Consider the following 17,232-nt stretch of genomic DNA (forward strand, 5'->3'; position numbering starts at 1 on the left):
GTTGAAAAACAAAATAAACCAATTCACAGAAGATCACTGCATCATTATTAATGAAATGTTTTCCAAAGTAGAGTTTTTACGATTTTGTGGGGTTTTGGGGGAGGATTTAATAAATTCTTTGCTAAAATTCAAACCAAAAGGAAGTTTGAACCTTCCTTTCAATTGAAAATCTTTTTTATAAAAAGATGTTTGTATAATCTGTGAAGTATTTAGTCTTTTCGTTTATCTAAGATACATTATTCTTTATCTTTGTCTAGCACCAGTTAAAGCAAACGCAGTCAATGATCGGTCGATGTTTAGAGAAAACATTTCTGAAAAAAACGTCGTATGCATACATGAAAATATGCAATTCAGTTACAGTCAGTTAAGGATCTTTTTCGTGTCAATACCTTCTGCGACTAGGGTATCCAATTATCCGGTCACATACGAAGGACCGGTCTCAGCGTCCAGCAATGTGATTTCAACCCGCGAGGTAAGGATCGTCTCCTTACTCCTTGACTTGAAAGCATGCTCTAACACTGCCGTGTTTTACTCCTTTGTAAAACGGCTGTAACAGTTAATATTTGTTATATGGCTTCTTCATTTAATTATTTCTATAAAATGGAAATTAATGTGCATACAGCAGTCAATTATCAGATAAAATGGACCAAAATATTGTTGATTTATTGTACAGGAAAAGATGCAGTGCATTTCTCCGTTTAAGGCATGAAATGGTATTAATCAACGTCGAAAATTAGACAAAGCGGAATTGAAAAGTAGAAACAAACCAATGCAATGCGGAGTCATTGTTTTCGGTATTTAAGAAAATATTCCTTGATATACTCTATGTGTTGAAGTTATTAAAAAGTTAGTTTCGTATGATATAGTTGATTTATATTCATTGTTATATACTAAGATCATATCTAATTGATAAAAGTACATAAAATATAAGAATTTAGTCAATTAAAAAATTCAAGTGTTAAAGTCAAATATTCAGCTCAAACCCTTTAACTAAAAAAAGTGGATTAAACTTAATCAATAGAATCAGTAAATTATATACACACATGCACAGCACGTTCAATGACCAAATTAACTTCTCTAAGTAATAGTATCTTTAATCGTTTAAATAAAATGTATATAATTAAAACAAACGAGGTATGCATAACATAAGCACATTGTACAACTTGCTTGTCTATTCAGGTCATCTTTAAACAATGTTTACTTGCCCTCTCTCGACTCAACAGAAAAAAAAGGTAGGTGGGTAGGCAAAAAGAAAAAAATTGTCAGGAATATTCGACATAAATGAGCAATTTACAAAATTATAGAAGATGGTATTTTTAATGTAAGTTTTAATGGGGTAAGAAATTTCGGAACAACTTGAAAAAAATCTTCCTGAATTTTAATTTTTCCATTTTGAGTTGGAAAACTTGAAAGTTGTTCGAGGTAAGCAAACAAATTTAAAAAAAAAAAAAAGACCTTTTAATGGTCTTTGGACCAAGTTACAAATTAATGGAATAAAAGGCAAATGTTTTCAATATATTCAAAATATGTATAAAGGTATTAAGTCTATGGTGAAAATGAATGACATGTCCACAGAATTTTTTAGCTGCAATGTAGGAGTAAGACAGGGAGAAAACCTCTCGCCATTTCTATTTTCCATGTATATTAATGATCTTGAAGATTTTCTACTTAACAAGAATGTTGTAGGCTTGCAAAGTATTTCAAGCACTATTGAGAATGAATTACTAATGTATTTTAAACTGTTAGTACTTTTATATGCAGATGACACTGTTATTATGGCTGAATCAGCCGATGAATTACAACATGCAATTAACGAATTTCAAAAATATTGTTTGCAATGGAAGTTGAAAGTTAATGTCGAAAAAACGAAGATCATGGTATTTTCAAAGGGTCCAATGGTAAAAAGAAAATTTTATTACGACAACTTAGTTATTGAAAACGTTAAAGAATTTAAATAAATCACGCTCTGGTTCCTTTTGTAAAACAAAAGGACACTTATATGAACAAGCTCAAAAAGCGATGTATGGAATTATAAGAAAAATTAGACAATTCAAATTACCAGTTGACTGTCAATTTGATCTTTTTGATAGAGTTGTAGTACCAGTCTTACTATATGGCTCTGAAGTATGGGGCTACGAAAACCTTGATATTGTAGAACGTTTACACTTGAAGTTTTTAAAGCATGTATTTAATTTGAAAAGTTCTACGCCATCGTACATGGTCTATGGTGAAACAGGTCGCTTTCCTCTGTACATCTCGGTATACTGTAGAATGATTTCATTTTGGGCAAAGCTTTTTTCAGGCCCACAAACTAAAATTGTAAATGTTTTATACAAACATATGTTTAAATTGTACTGTGATGGAAATTTAACAAACCGATGGTTAATATATCACAGTCGGTTATCGAGTCTTGTTGGTCGCACCTCTAGGACGACTTGGCTTTAATTGTGACCGACGTTTGCCTCACACAGACAAACAACCATATAAACAAGGACATTAAGTAAATCAGAAGAAGGGAAAGTCCAGGTGAGGATGACAGAAAAGAAGGCGCAGCAACACCCTTTACAACCAATAGAAAGACAACGCAGCGAAGAAGCTCCTGAAGGGAAGCTCGGGGTCTGGAATATAAAAGTATAATTGGACAACTTATGACAACGCAATCTTTTATAGATAATTTGTGGCCTAATGATTTTAACAAGGAAGTAAATAAGCCTCCCTACAACTCATAAACACAAAATGAAAACATCTTCTGTTATTATCCTTCAGAATTAGACAGTCAATCTGATTGGTTTAGAGCAGGTCACGTGCAGGGAGACAACTCGTGATGTCTCCCTCACGCGCAGGGTGACAACTGTTATTTCCCTTCAGATGGCAATGAAATAGCATAAACAGGCATGCAGGGTTACAAGTGTTTGTCGCCCTTTGAATGAAACTATAGTGATTTAAGCGAGATAACTCCTATTTATAAGTACAATTGCTAAATATGCGGGATCGGTAACAATAAATTCCAACGATGACGTCAAAGTTGTCTGTTGACATATTTTGAAAGTATGGAATCGGAGCAGAGTAGAAGAAAACAAGAGGTTTGATTACTATTTTCTACTCTATCTAATTGATAATTGTATATTCTTCAGGATAATAAAACTATTATGGACTGTTTAGAAGGGAGACATCACCAATTATCAAGTCTGAGTAGGGTTGTCACCCGAGGGCCCTTGCGCCCGAGGGTGACAACCCTACTCAGACCTGAAAATTGGTGATGTCTCCCTTCTAAACAGTCCATAATTGTATAAAGACAAAGCTAGTGTACTATATGAACTTTCATCTACGGGTAACATGCTATGATTTTATTCAGTGGTTGTTTTAAACTGATTTTTGTTTTAAATAAAAAAAAACTTACGTTATATTAAATCATATCACAATATTTGAGCCTTTTCAAATTTTTATTATAAATTAATTATAATTTTAAGTGTTAAAAATTGCTCTTAAGTACTGAAAAGATTAATTGCATTTTTTTCTTTTCGATTTCAATTAAAATCAAACAAATATAATATACATGTGAATATACCTACATGTATAAACGTTGATATTATTAAATATTATCATGACTATACATGGGTCTATGCTATCTATCAATGCATGTATTTCAAATGTAAAAATTATAGAAGAAGAAAAAAACCCTACAACATAGGACATGTATTTCAGATTAGCAAATAATTAGTGATTATAGTGTATTGATTTTCATTTTTCCTATAACTTTATAATGAAGTTTACAATGGCTGAATGAATACAATTTTAATCTTGGTAATTACTGTGTATGAATTAAATTCAAGTGGATGTAATGTACAAGTCTGAGTGTGCATACCCTTAATATTGAATTTTATTATGCGGGCTTGCAAATTTTCAGCAGGGCTGACAGACTTTTTGAGTAGTCAGCCCTGCTGGTCCACCTGATTTTTTTCCGAGTTTCGTACACTGGTTAGAATGTACTAAAAAAAATTAAATTCACCTTGATAAAAAATGTAAAGTCAATGAATTTAATGGTACTGGTGACTTGCATTCCTAAAAATAAACTTGCCAATTTTAATTGTATCTTTAAGATCTTGAAAGCAAAAATAATAACAATCTTCTAAGCTACTTTTTCTCAGCCCCTCTTTGTGCAAGTATCGATAAGATAATTGAATAAAAATATCATGATATATTACTTGTATCGCACAAGAAGAAATCATGGGAAAATAACAACATTTATATAAACCTACCTGTTGTCATAAAGGGCACCAAACGTGGACAAGGTGAAAATAATAAATACAACACCTGTCAAGGTGAGATACGGAGAAAATTCCTAGAGAATAAAACATAACATATACCGGTACAATGTCGTCACTTTAAAAAGAATCTATCAAAATAAAAAGAAACTATAAAATTATCAAAATCATTACATGTATATGCAATTTTGTTAATTATACATGTATATAGAATCATAAAAAAGTTATCCATTAAAACGATATTTTATTCCATTTTCAAGTATCATAAAATGTAATTTGAACAAACAAACAACTTTTACCGTTTTATATGTGGCGAGGACACCATAGAAAACGATCAAAAGTGGCATATGTATCCAGATGTACAGATTTGTCCATAATGGCAATTGTCTGTCAAATTTCTCCTGGGGAGCATGGATCTATTAAAAAATTATTCATTTCAAAAAAGTCAAACCTAGCATTTTAGCATAATGAAGGACATTACTGAATAACATCAACTGGAAGCTTCTCAAGAACCCCAACATTAGCTAGTTTGGGGAATTTATTTTGGCTTTGGACTTTCACTATTTTTATCGTGAATGAAACAGTTTCAAACTAGAACTGTCCAATCGGGACAAAATACCCCCCGCTGGGTTTTTCAGAAGTAAGTTTTTGTATAATAAAGATATGTATCAAACACGAATTATAAAATTTTTCTTCCAGTGACCTTGAACTTCCCCAAATGACCTTGGGTCAAGGTCATGACACACCCTTGGGTCATGGGCAATCTTTGAGTGAAATAAGAACCTACCAAGTTTATCAATAAGAAAGATATGGACCGGACACGAATTATTAAATTTTTCTTCCAGTGACCTTGAACTTCCCCACATGACCTTGGGTCAAGGTCATGACACACCCTTGGGTCATGGGTAATCTTTTTATGAAATGAAAACCTACCAAGTTTATCCTTAAGAAAGATATGGACCGGACACGAATTATTAAATTTTTCTACCAGTGACCTTGAACTTCCCCAAATGACCTTGGGTCAAGGTCATGACACACCCTTGGGTCATGGGCAATCTTTATGTGAAATGAAAGCCTACCAAATTTATCCATAAGAAAGATATAGACCGGACACGAATAATGAAATTTTTCTTCCAGTGACCTTGAACTTCCCCAAATGACCTTGGGTCAAGGTCATGACACACCCTTGGGTCATGGGCAATCTTTGTGTGAAATGAGAACCTACCAAGCTTATCCATAAAAGATATGTGTCAAACATGAATTTTGAAATTTTTCTCCCAGTGACCTTGAACTTCCCCAAATGACCTTGGGTCAAGGTCATGACACACCCTTGGGTCATGGGCAATCTTTGTGTGAAATGAGAACCTACCAAGTTTATCCATAAGAAAGATATGGACCGGACACGAATTATGAAATTTTTCTTCCAGTGAACTTCCCCAAATGACCTTGGGTCAAGGTCATGACACACCCTTAGGTTATGAGCAATCTTAATGTGGAGTAGTAGATTCTAATGTCCCTCTGTAAGAAAGATATGGACCGGAACGATTGCACAGACAGACGGACAGACGAACAGACGGACAGACAGACAGCTAGACAGACAGACAGACGGACAAGGTGATTCCTATATACCCCCCCCCAAACTTCGTTTCCGGGGGGTATAATAATGAAGTGCTAGTGGCGAGCATTATTTTTCAATTCGTTATACATTTAACATTGAAGATTTGATAACGGAATTTTACATCCATCATAAACAAGGAAAGTTAACGATGGATAAGCTGAAGTCATCTAGTTTGTCATATTTAGTTCAACAGTTACGATAAAAACACCTGCAAAGAAAATAAAAATCCGAAGAAAAAAAATCATTACGAAGTATATTTTGCTGCATGTTTTTCCTGATTATTTTAAATTGGAATCATTCCATATTTGTTTAATGAGAATTTCAAAGACGTTTCCTTTTCTAGTAACAATGACAATATCATAAGTGAAATAATGAATAACTTTCTTGTTGTAAAATTTGGGGAAAAAAACTTAATGCTAAAATGGTCTCTGACATCATTTTCATTTTGAGTATTGGTAAATAGAAAAATCCTTATAGATGAAGATTTTTTTTGTCTAGACTAGAGAATTTTTATCAATACTAGTAGTCAATAAAACTAAACTGCATGTGTCTTGATCACATATACAAATGAAATGGCAATGATATATATAATATAAATATTTAAACATATTTGTTTGCATTTCATAGTACATGTATACATTTTCTTTACATCAAAGTGGAAATGAATGAAGAAAGAATTCCAGACGAAATGAAACGGTCTCGGGTTTATTTCCGATGATTTTATTCTTGTTAATCATATTTGTTGCATTGATTTGAATTTGCCAGGACGTAATATAAAATATCAAAAGCAAAAATATTAAATTGGCCATTACTCCTCACGAAAACTGCCCGAGGGATTCGAAAAAGGTTTATTGATAAACCCGAAAGATCATGGTTCGCTTACAGTGTATAGCATGTGAACACTCCCAAATTCTCTTGATAGAATGTGGTTTATATCAAGTCAACTATTCCTATCTAAATCAATTTCGTCATAAAGTTACCATGTAAAAATTGAGAAATTGCAATGAATAGAAAATACATCGTGGATATTACAAATTGAAATACCTAATCGAAGAAACTACCTTTTATTCATCTATAAAGAAGCCTATATTGAGTGTAAAAATAAGTACAACTTGCATCTGGTATATCTTCGATTAGGCCTGTTCGAGGTTTGCCCGGGGCCCAACCAGGTCCTTTCCAAATTACTGCCAGCTTGTTTGCAAAACCCTCTGTTTCTTTGAATACACTCCACATATATTTAAGATGACAGATCTGAATTAAGAAAAAATACTATTTTGACTTCATTCTTCAAAAATTCCCAAATAAGAATGAGATGTAAACATGTGTTACAAAATACAATCATCTCGACTGAATGTTTTAATATCAAAACTTAAAATCAGAAGTATAGACACAGTGATTTCAGACTTGTAATATATCCTTAGATTGATAACTGTGAATAGTTTGTTAATATAAAGTCTAAGATCGTGTATTTTGCAAATGAAACAAATGGAGATAAACAGTATTCAAGATCAAAAATCCATAAAACAATACAAAAATAGGAGTCGAGCAAACACGGACCTCCAAAACGTCAGAGTTGGGATCATGTGCCATGGAGGAGGGAGCATCCCCTGCCGACCGGTCACACCCGCTGTGTGCTCCTTGTCATGATCGGAAAATAGCGGGGAAATCCGTCAATTCAGTGTATAAATAATATATTTTAATATAAATGCTTATTTTACCTTCCATCTACACTGTATACAAAGAGAGATCTACTAATCCACAAAAGACACGGTATTGAAATATACTGAAACAAAAAAGAAACGCAACACCCTAATTTTAGAGGAAAATTATATACAGTTTATAACTTTGAAATAAAAAAGTTAGGACATCTTCAGCTTTGTGTTTCTTTTGCGTTTCCGTATATATAAAGATACAGGTAAACAAAGATTACAGAGCTCATCTAACGAATGTTTAATTTTTAAAGATGACAAACGTCCACACTTATTTGATAATGAGGCAGTTTGCACATCAATGCCCTGTTCACACGACGAGTTTAATTCGCAGTAAATTAATGCGAACTAAACTAATGCGAATCAAATTAATGCGAATTAAATTGCGTTCACACGACAGCTAATGCGAAGTAAACTAATGCGAATTAAATTTTTTCTTCAACAGTCAGGCGTCAGTAAGTCTATTATGACGTCATTTGTAAATCACGTCATGTACGCAGAGCCATCCTTTGATACATCATGTAGTGGCTACAGGTATTCATTGATTTTAGTGATTAACATACTTTCCCTCAATTTTTAAACCAAATATAGCACAAATACCTATATATAACCACCAACACGTGTCCTGTGACTTAATTCTGGCCTTACGCATGCGTCAAAATTTAATTCGAATTAGCTTCGCTTAGCGTTCACACGGAGCTAATGCGAAGTAATTTAATGCGCAGTAAATTAATTCGAATTAAACTAATTCGCATTAAATTCTCCGTGTGAACGCTAAGCGAAGCTAATTCGCAGTAAACTTACGTTTAATTCGAATTAAACACTCCGTGTGAACAGGGCACAAGATGTGACACCCCAATTTAAACTTACAGTTTCTTGGGAAATCCCCCCTTTTTTTTTAAAAAAAAGGGGGGCCCTTTTTTTTTAAAAAAAGGGGGGTGTCTAAATTCATCACTCATCCGGAAAAAGCAGGTCTGAACAAGCAAACAAGGCAAATCTGTTCATTAGTGTGCATCCATTGTTGCATCATACATACAATTTTTGGCTGTTAGTTACATGTACTAAAAATGGTCACTCATCTAGGCAGCGTGAGATCCAACGCACGAAGTAAATGTGGAAGCTTGCGTGGCCAGATTTGTCATCAATACAAATTTGATCTGTGATGGACTTTACATATTAAACTAAAATCGAAAATCTTGAACTTGGTCACTCGTGCAGAAAATGCAAGACTAAATCCTGCATCTAAAGCAAGCCTGAAAAAGTTTTTGTGTGTGTACAGGTCAGTGTATTCTTTTTTAATCAATGATACGTGTCATCCATTGGGTTTTTTCGTTTATCATCGTTGAAAATAACCCTTAAATCACATAATCAAACTGATAACAAACAATTTTACAAAAACAAACAAACAAACAAACAAAAACAAAAACAAAAACAAACAAACAACAACAACAACTATACATTTCTCGTCAGTTGATTTACCCCCAATATCTGCAATGAAAGATAAGCCATTTTTCGCAGATTAATTTTTTCAATTATTTTGCCGAAGTAGATTTAATTGTAGGCAGTGGAAGCTTATCCATCTTCATCAAGAGATATGTCTGTCTGATGTATATTGGGTTCCCTACCTGCGCATTAATGGGGTCCCATGACGTAAGAGGGTGGACTAGTCCATATACGACTTCTTCCTGCTCTTTTGCAAATGTTCCTGAATAGAAAGATAATTGTTTTGATTCAAATTATTGAATATTACAGACTCCAGTCAAGACCCCTGCGAGATGCAAATGATATTGGTTGAAGTGTACCTAATAGTAGATTTTTTCTGCACACGCAAATTAACTTACGTTTGGTTTAATGATATAATCCATATTTCAGCAAATATATATTCTATTTAAGAGAGTAAAACAGACTGATAAAACGTTTTTGGTCGAGCTATCTCGTGATCAACTTAGTTGTAAACACTAGAATTATACGATAGGAATCACAATGCCCGGGTTATCCTATTGAAATCTTAACGACTGAGCGTTATGTTTGCGTCAAGAATTTTAAGCTGTTTTCCCTCAATTCTAGGCAATAACACTTTGTTTCTATTCACCCTGAAAATGATAATACCATCGATTTCAGCTTTGTGATCTAGAAATAAAATTGAGCATATAATGGCATTGCTGTTTCAAATTTATTCAGCAATTTTTGTTCTGTTGAAATTCAATGGTACTCAAGAGCACTAAAGTACATACCTGGAGGTTTCACTTGCCTATTCCATAAATTCAAATTTAACCTTATTCAAATATCTTAATGAAAGTATTTGCAATCAATTACAGATCAAATGCACCTCATTTTTATTGACACTAGAATAAATAAATTCTATGTGAATTTTGCATCAATATTTGAAATATTATTTAGTCCTACAACCAGTCCATTAAAACTATTGTTACAGCCTGTTGTACATTTTTAAATACCATTTTGGAGTATATAATTATGTAGATGTTTGTTTGTTTGTTGTTTAATGTATATGTACTGATAATATACGTTTTTCTATTCTACAAATACACTTTCTAGTTTTAATACTGATCGGAATCTTACCAAATATTCGATCAAATATGATGAGAGTGCCGCCGTAGTTTTTATCGATACAGTATCGATTTCTCCCATGGTGAACCCTATGATGGCTCGGCGTGTTGAGAATCCACTCCAGCGGCCCAAGACTGTCCACTGTCTGAAAGTGATTACCATTATATAAGAATTCATTAACTGTCGGTATCAAGAGAGATTCCACCTTCTCTGTAGCTTTAAACACTGTATACTCTATAAATAATAGATTTTAACATGTAAGTAACACAAAAATAAATTGTTATTAATAGTACATGTTCAAAATGATTATTATAGTTAAAGATATATTTAATGATAAGGTTTTGATTATTTGATTTCTGATCGAAGCTTTAATTGATGTGGAAAATCGATTAATGAATTAGTTAATTTTGTGATCGATTTAACATTGGATGATACAGTACATTTTTGATATTTTTAATGAAAGTATCATTATAATTGATATTTTTCATATTAATGTGTATTGTTAGCAATGATTATATTTATTAGTGATTATTATTAAATCAATGATTATTGTTTCCGATTTATAACCTTTTCAATAATTATATTCATCAATTATTATTAATGATTTTTGTTGTTATCAATGGTTTCTTTGAATGAATATTGTATTCTTATTGTCAGTAATTATATTTATCAATGATTAATGTTATCAATAATTAAATTGCTCAAGGTTTACTGTTATGAATGTTTATGGTTATAAATTATAGTATTTATTCATTGTTTTTTCTATCAATAATTATTTGTACCAAAGGCCATTATTATCAATAGAAAATGTTCTCAATTATATAAATGTAAAATATAATTGTTATCAATGGTTATTATTATCAATATTGATAATTATAAATGACTATTGTGTAATCCCTGTTATTTGTTATTAATGACAAATGTTTTTAATGGTTATTTTTATCACTGATAAAAGTTTTCGATTGTAATTATCATCAATGAATATTCATATTAATATTTAGTATTTTATTTGATTATATATATCAATGGTCATTGTTATTAACGATAATTGTAATCAATGATCAATGAGAACAATGATTTTTGTTTCAATTATGCTATTTATCCATGATTATTGTTATGAGTGATCATTGTAATCAGTTATTACAGTTATCAATAGTCATTTTTTTAATGATTATTGATCTCAGTTTTAACTTTTTATGATAATTTTTGTTACCAGTGATAATTGAAATTTACGTTTGGTGATTGTTTTAATGTCAGATGATGTCAGGTTTACAGTCGTTTCGTTTTCGTTGTTTGTTTGTTGTTTCGCTTCCCCTCTTCACTCATATGGAGACGCCGCGCCACCACTTGTCTGTGGAGAGCTTAAAATTTTTACATATATTCGGTACTCAGGGCAAATGAGCAGTGAGGGATCTTTTTAGTGCCAGCACCTTCTGCGACACGGGACCACAGTTTATAAAATCTCATCCGAAGGACCGGACTCCACGTCCCAAAGTGGGATTCGAACCCGCAATGTAAGGATCAACCCTTTAATCTGCGACTCTAGAGCAGACGCTGCATCACAGAGCGACCAATCGTTTAGTAAAAGTAGTTGTTGGAAAGACATTTAAGAAAAAAAATTAATAATTATTTGATATTTCATTGTATAAAGAATAGGAAACTAAACCTTATCGATTTTTCATCAGTCAATGGTGATTAAAGAATTAATGATGATTGATTCTATCACTTATAAAGGGAGATTTTGGGAAATTAATCAAAGCTTTAAATCAGCTTAGTCCTCGTAGTCTTACGCATACAAACATTCCAGATGATAATGTATATATAGTTTGTTTCCATAATATTTAAAATAGAAAGAATGGTTAAATTTAGTTCTGAAAGAGACACATTTTAAAATTTAATTATCGTCGACCAACTGTTCCTGAAAGGAAAAAATATAAGTAAAGTACAAAAAATTTCCTTACCTCTGTGTGTATCCAGAACTGGTACAGCAAATTAAACTGGGAGTGAACCAAGAATACAGAGGGTGGCATGACTAGGGCCAAGGGAAGGTAGAACACCTGTAATCATAATTATATGTCAATCTATAGCACAGGCACGTAGCAACCGGGGGGGGGGGGGGGGCAGGCCCTGCCCCCCCCCCCCCCCACTTTTTTTGCCAACAATACTTTTACTATTGAAAATGTTCACTGAAAGGCTGGTTGGCCCCCCCACTTTATACAAAAGTAAAGTAATATGAAGGAAATATAGTATTGTAAAGTTAAAAAATGGCTATTGAAAGGAATTGGTAGTAAGAAAAGTTTGCCTGTACCCCCCACCCCCCCCCCTCCCCCCACGAAATAGGATTTTCGACTTTGGGCAATTTCCCCCCCTTTTTTTTTTGCGTGTCAACTTCTTTTTCAGGTAAGTAAAAAAAAATTTTTCTCTGGCTGGCCCCCCCCCCCCCCCCCACTTTCAAAATCGATGCTACGTGCCTGTAGCAAGATAATAGAGGGTGGCATGACCAAGGCTAAGGGAAGCTAGAACATCTATAATCATAACTATACTTCAATCTATAGCAAGATATCAGAGGGTGACATGACCAAGGCTAAAGGAAGCTTGGACATCTGTAATCATAACTATACTTCAATCTTAAGGGTGACATGACCAAGGCTATGGGAAGGTAGAACATATGTAATCATAACTATACGTCAGTCTTAAGGGTGACATGCCCAAGGCTAAGGGAAGGTATAACATCTGTAATCATAACTATACTTCAATCTTAAGGGTGACATGACCAAGGCTAAGGGAAGGTAGAACATCTGTAATCATAACTATACGTAATTCTTAAGGGTGACATGACCAAGGCTAAGGGAAGGTAGAACATTTGTAATCATAACTATACGTCAATCTTACGGGTGACATGACCATGGCTAAGGGAAGCTAGAACATCTGTAATCATAACTATACGTCAATCTTAAGGGCGACATGACCAAGGCTAAGGGAAGGTAGAACATCTGTAATCATAACTACACTTCAATCTTAAGGGTGACATGACCAAGGCTATGGGAAGGTAGAACATATGTAATCATAACTATACGTCAATCTTAAGGGTGACATGACCAAGGCTATGGGAAGGTAGAACATATGTAATCATAACTACACTTCAATCTTAAGGGTGACATGACCAAGGCTATGGGAAGGTAGAACATATGTAATCATAACTATACGTCAATCTATAGCAAGATATCAGATGGTGACATGACCAGGGCTAAGGGAAGGTAGAACATCTTAATTATAACTACACTTCAATCTTAAGGGTGACATGACTAAGGCTAAGGGAAGGTAGAACATTTGTAATTATAACTATATGTCAATCTACAGAAAAGATATCAGAAGGTGATATGGCCAGGTCTAAGAGAAGGTAGAAAATTATATAAATATTGCATATAGTTGAGTGCAACATGAAAATTTTCACCCCAAGAAAACCATTGTCAACCGAGGCGCGCAGCCGAGGTTGACAATGGTTTTCGAGGGGTGAAAATTTTCAATGTTACACTCAACTACATGTACATGCAATATTTATTATATTATACTGAATGTTTTATACAAATATATATAACAGTGAACCGTGCGCGCATAAATTCTGCGCAGTCTTTATTTTTTGGAATATCATCCGTCGTCAAGCAATGTTGACTGTTGCTACGCTGGAGGGCGTGGCTTCATTATTCAGCGGGTAATAGTGTTTTTTAACAAATGTTTCTCGACCAATCAGATTGAACTTATTTACATGAAAATATAATATTTGTAATTATAATTATACGTCAATCCAAAACAAGGTATCAGATTCAAATCATTTTTTATCTTAATTGACCCATGCTTCAGCTTGTAGCAGCGGCAGAGTCCCAAACATCTTTAATCAGTTTTAGTACCGACCCATACGTCTGTCCATAGCAATTATATAACAATCACAAACATTTGTTCTAACAATCAACTTATTTCCCATAATGATTTCACAACAAGCTCAACAATTTATAAAAGAGAAATATGACTGATATTTTTAATAGCTTCAATTTTATTTAATTCTAAATCAAACATCTTTATTTTTATTCAGGATATTACAAACAAGGGTATTACTTCAATTATGTAATATGCATACAGTATGAGCAAAATCTAAAAGCTTAATAATATGTTTCTACAGGTGCATGCTCCGCATACTTACACTAAACCTTTAGAGAATTTTGATTCTCATACATTAAGTCTACCTGAGCCTTACAAGAAAGCCTTACCCACGATATATAGCGTAGTATACAGGACTGGCGGAGAGCGGTGGTGAAGTTATAGTCCTCGGAGCTGTGGTGGGTTTGGTGGGCGGCCCATATTATATTCACTTCTGTAAATAATGGGCAGTGTAGTATAAGCTAGGCGAATTGATGCGTGCAGAGATATGTGAATGAATTCTAGCTAAAGATAACGATTTGAAATTTTATGAAATTTCATCTTTTATAAAATAATTTTTATGTTACTTGGCATTTAATGCAATCTTTCCCAATGCAATCTAATTATTCCTATGTACACCCCTACAGACTTTTACGGAAGACATTCCTCCCATTTAAATTCATAAAAAATTAAGAACTTAAAGCTTGTTAAAATATAATTGCTATATTAAATTCTTAAAATTGATTATTTCAATATATTCATGGGCTAAATAAGGCATTGATTGTTTCAACGTTCACATACCTCTAGTTATTTTTACCCTTATTGAGTATTCAGTACTTATAATTAACTAACGGTGAATTGGCAATACTCATGTCACGGGCTAAAGCTAATGCAGAAGGGCATTTTTTGTGCTTTGATGAATGACTTGTCCTATTTTTCTCTGAATTTAACACCCTAACTGGATTGTTTTCATTTGAAACAATGAGACTTTTTATTTCACTCAAGCCCCCAACATGGGGTACAGTTCAATAAACAATTAAACAAATGAATATGGAACGCCATCACTGCCTTATAGCATACAACTATGCATTTATTATGTCAATTTTTCATAACGTGATGTGAACATATCTTTACGTTATGTCAATTTTTTATGAGATGATGTAAAAATATCTTAAACATCATGCCAATGCTGCATTACATGAAGTAAATACATCCTTTCATTATGTCAGCACTTCATAACTTGAAGTAAAAAATTAATTATGTGAAGTGATAATGTGTTTACATTGAGTTAAAAACTTTATTACGTGAAATGAATGTTTCTTTACATCATTTCATTTCTTTAATGTGTGAGGTCAAAATTGCATTACGTCAAGTAAATTGTGTTTTATAATTAAACTTATCATTACACGAAGTCAAAAATCCATTCCTTTTTGAGAGTGTTTATTTCTATTATATCAAAGCATTATTACGTGATATGGATTTATCTTGATTTTACGGCGAGAGCATTATGATGTGAGGTGAACACATCTTACCTTTATGTCAGTGCTTTATTACGTGGTGTAAAATGTGTATAACATAATGTGAACATATCTTTATATTATATCAACACTTTATTACATTATGTCAAAACTCCATACCGTGATGTGGATATATTATAAAGTTAAGTCAACTCTTTCTTATGTGATCTAAAAATAGCTTTATATTGTGTTAACTCTTTATACCCGCACTTTCGAAAGAAAGTTCGGGTATATTGTTGTTACTCATGTCCGTCCGTCCGTCCGTCCGTCCGTCCGTCCGTCCGTCTGTCACACTTTTCTTCCCTGAACTCCTCCTACATTTTTCACAGTAGCTTAATCATCCTTTGGGAGATGGTTGGGGGTGTCATGTAGATGTGCAGTAAGGTTTCTGAATTTTGATTTTGCCCCGGGGGATCAAATGGGGGTCGAAAAATGACGTTTTTTATACAAAAAGCCCCTTCTTCCCTGAACTCCTCCTACATTTTTCACAGTAGCTTAATCATCCTTTGGGATATGGTTGGGGGTGTCATGTAGATGTGCAGTAAGGTTTCGGAATTTTGATTTTGCCCCGGGGGATCAAATGGGGGTCGAAAAATGACGTTTTTTATACAAAAAGCCCCTTCTTCCCTGAACTCCTTCTACATTTTACTCAGCAGCCTAATCATCTTTTGAGAGATGGTTGGTGGTGTCATGTAGATGTGCAGTAAGATTTCGGAATTTTGATTTTGCCCCGGGGGATCAAATGGGGGTCGAAAAATGACGTTTTTTATACAAAAAGCCCCTTCTTCCCTGAACTCCTTCTACATTTTACTCAGCAGCCTAATCATCTTTTGAGAGATGGTTGGTGGTGTCATGTAGATGTGCAGTAAGGTTTCGGAATTTTGATTTTGCCCCGGGGGATCAAATGGGGGTCGAAAAATGATGTTATTTATACAAAAAGCCCCTTCTTCCCTGAACTCCTTCTACATTTTACTCAGCAGCCTAATCATCTTTTGAGAGATGGTTGGTGGTGTCATGTAGATGTGCAGTAAGGTTTCGGAATTTTGATTTTGCCCCGGGGGATCAAATGGGGGTCGAAAAATGATGTTTTTTATACAAAAAGCCCCTTCTTCCCTGAACTCCTTCTACATTTTACTCAGCAGCCTAATCATCTTTTGAGAGATGGTTGGTGGTGTCATGTAGATGTGCAGTAAGGTTTCGGAATTTTGATTTTGCCCCAGGGGATCAAATGGGGGTCGAAAAATGACGTTTTTTATACAAAAAGCCCCTTCTTCTCTGAACTCCTTCTATATTTTACTCAGCAGCCTAATCATCTTTTGAGAGATGGTTGGTGGTGTCATGTAGATGTGCAGTAAGGTTTCGGAATTTTGATTTTGCCCCGGGGGATCAAATGGGGGTCGAAAAATGACGTTTTTTTATACAAAAAGCCCCTTCTTCCCTGAACTCCTTCTACATTTTACTCAGCAGCCTTATCATATTTTAAGAGATGGTTGGTGGTGTCATGTAGATGTGCAGTAAGGTTTCGGAATTTTCATTTTGCCCGGGGGGTGGGGGGATGGGGATCAAATCGAGGTAGAATTTTTATATATATTTTTTTTTACATATATTTGACATGTTTAATCACCCTGCTTTCAAGAACT

General features: G+C 33.9%; 1 protein-coding gene across 1 annotated transcript in view; it reads right to left on the minus strand.

Annotated features, from left to right (window-relative positions):
* Positions 1–2,033: 2,033 nt before the first annotated feature.
* LOC134232841 (alkylglycerol monooxygenase-like) overlaps positions 2,034–17,232 on the minus strand; it is a 31,546-nt gene continuing 16,347 nt past the window's right edge. The window contains exons 4-11 of the mRNA XM_062714814.1: positions 14,426–14,529; positions 12,122–12,217; positions 10,173–10,305; positions 9,218–9,297; positions 7,000–7,134; positions 4,565–4,681; positions 4,260–4,342; positions 2,034–2,618 (exon numbers count right to left, since the gene is read on the minus strand). Coding sequence (XP_062570798.1) covers positions 2,426–2,618; positions 4,260–4,342; positions 4,565–4,681; positions 7,000–7,134; positions 9,218–9,297; positions 10,173–10,305; positions 12,122–12,217; positions 14,426–14,529 — 941 coding nt within the window. The 3' untranslated portion in view covers positions 2,034–2,425. The remainder of the gene's footprint in view (positions 2,619–4,259; positions 4,343–4,564; positions 4,682–6,999; positions 7,135–9,217; positions 9,298–10,172; positions 10,306–12,121; positions 12,218–14,425; positions 14,530–17,232) is intronic.

This window comes from Saccostrea cucullata, unplaced genomic scaffold, assembly GCF_032062105.1.
Source record: "Saccostrea cucullata isolate Sc308-1 unplaced genomic scaffold, CSIRO_AGI_Scuc_v1 ctg307, whole genome shotgun sequence".
NCBI classification, from domain to species: domain Eukaryota; kingdom Metazoa; phylum Mollusca; class Bivalvia; order Ostreida; family Ostreidae; genus Saccostrea; species Saccostrea cuccullata.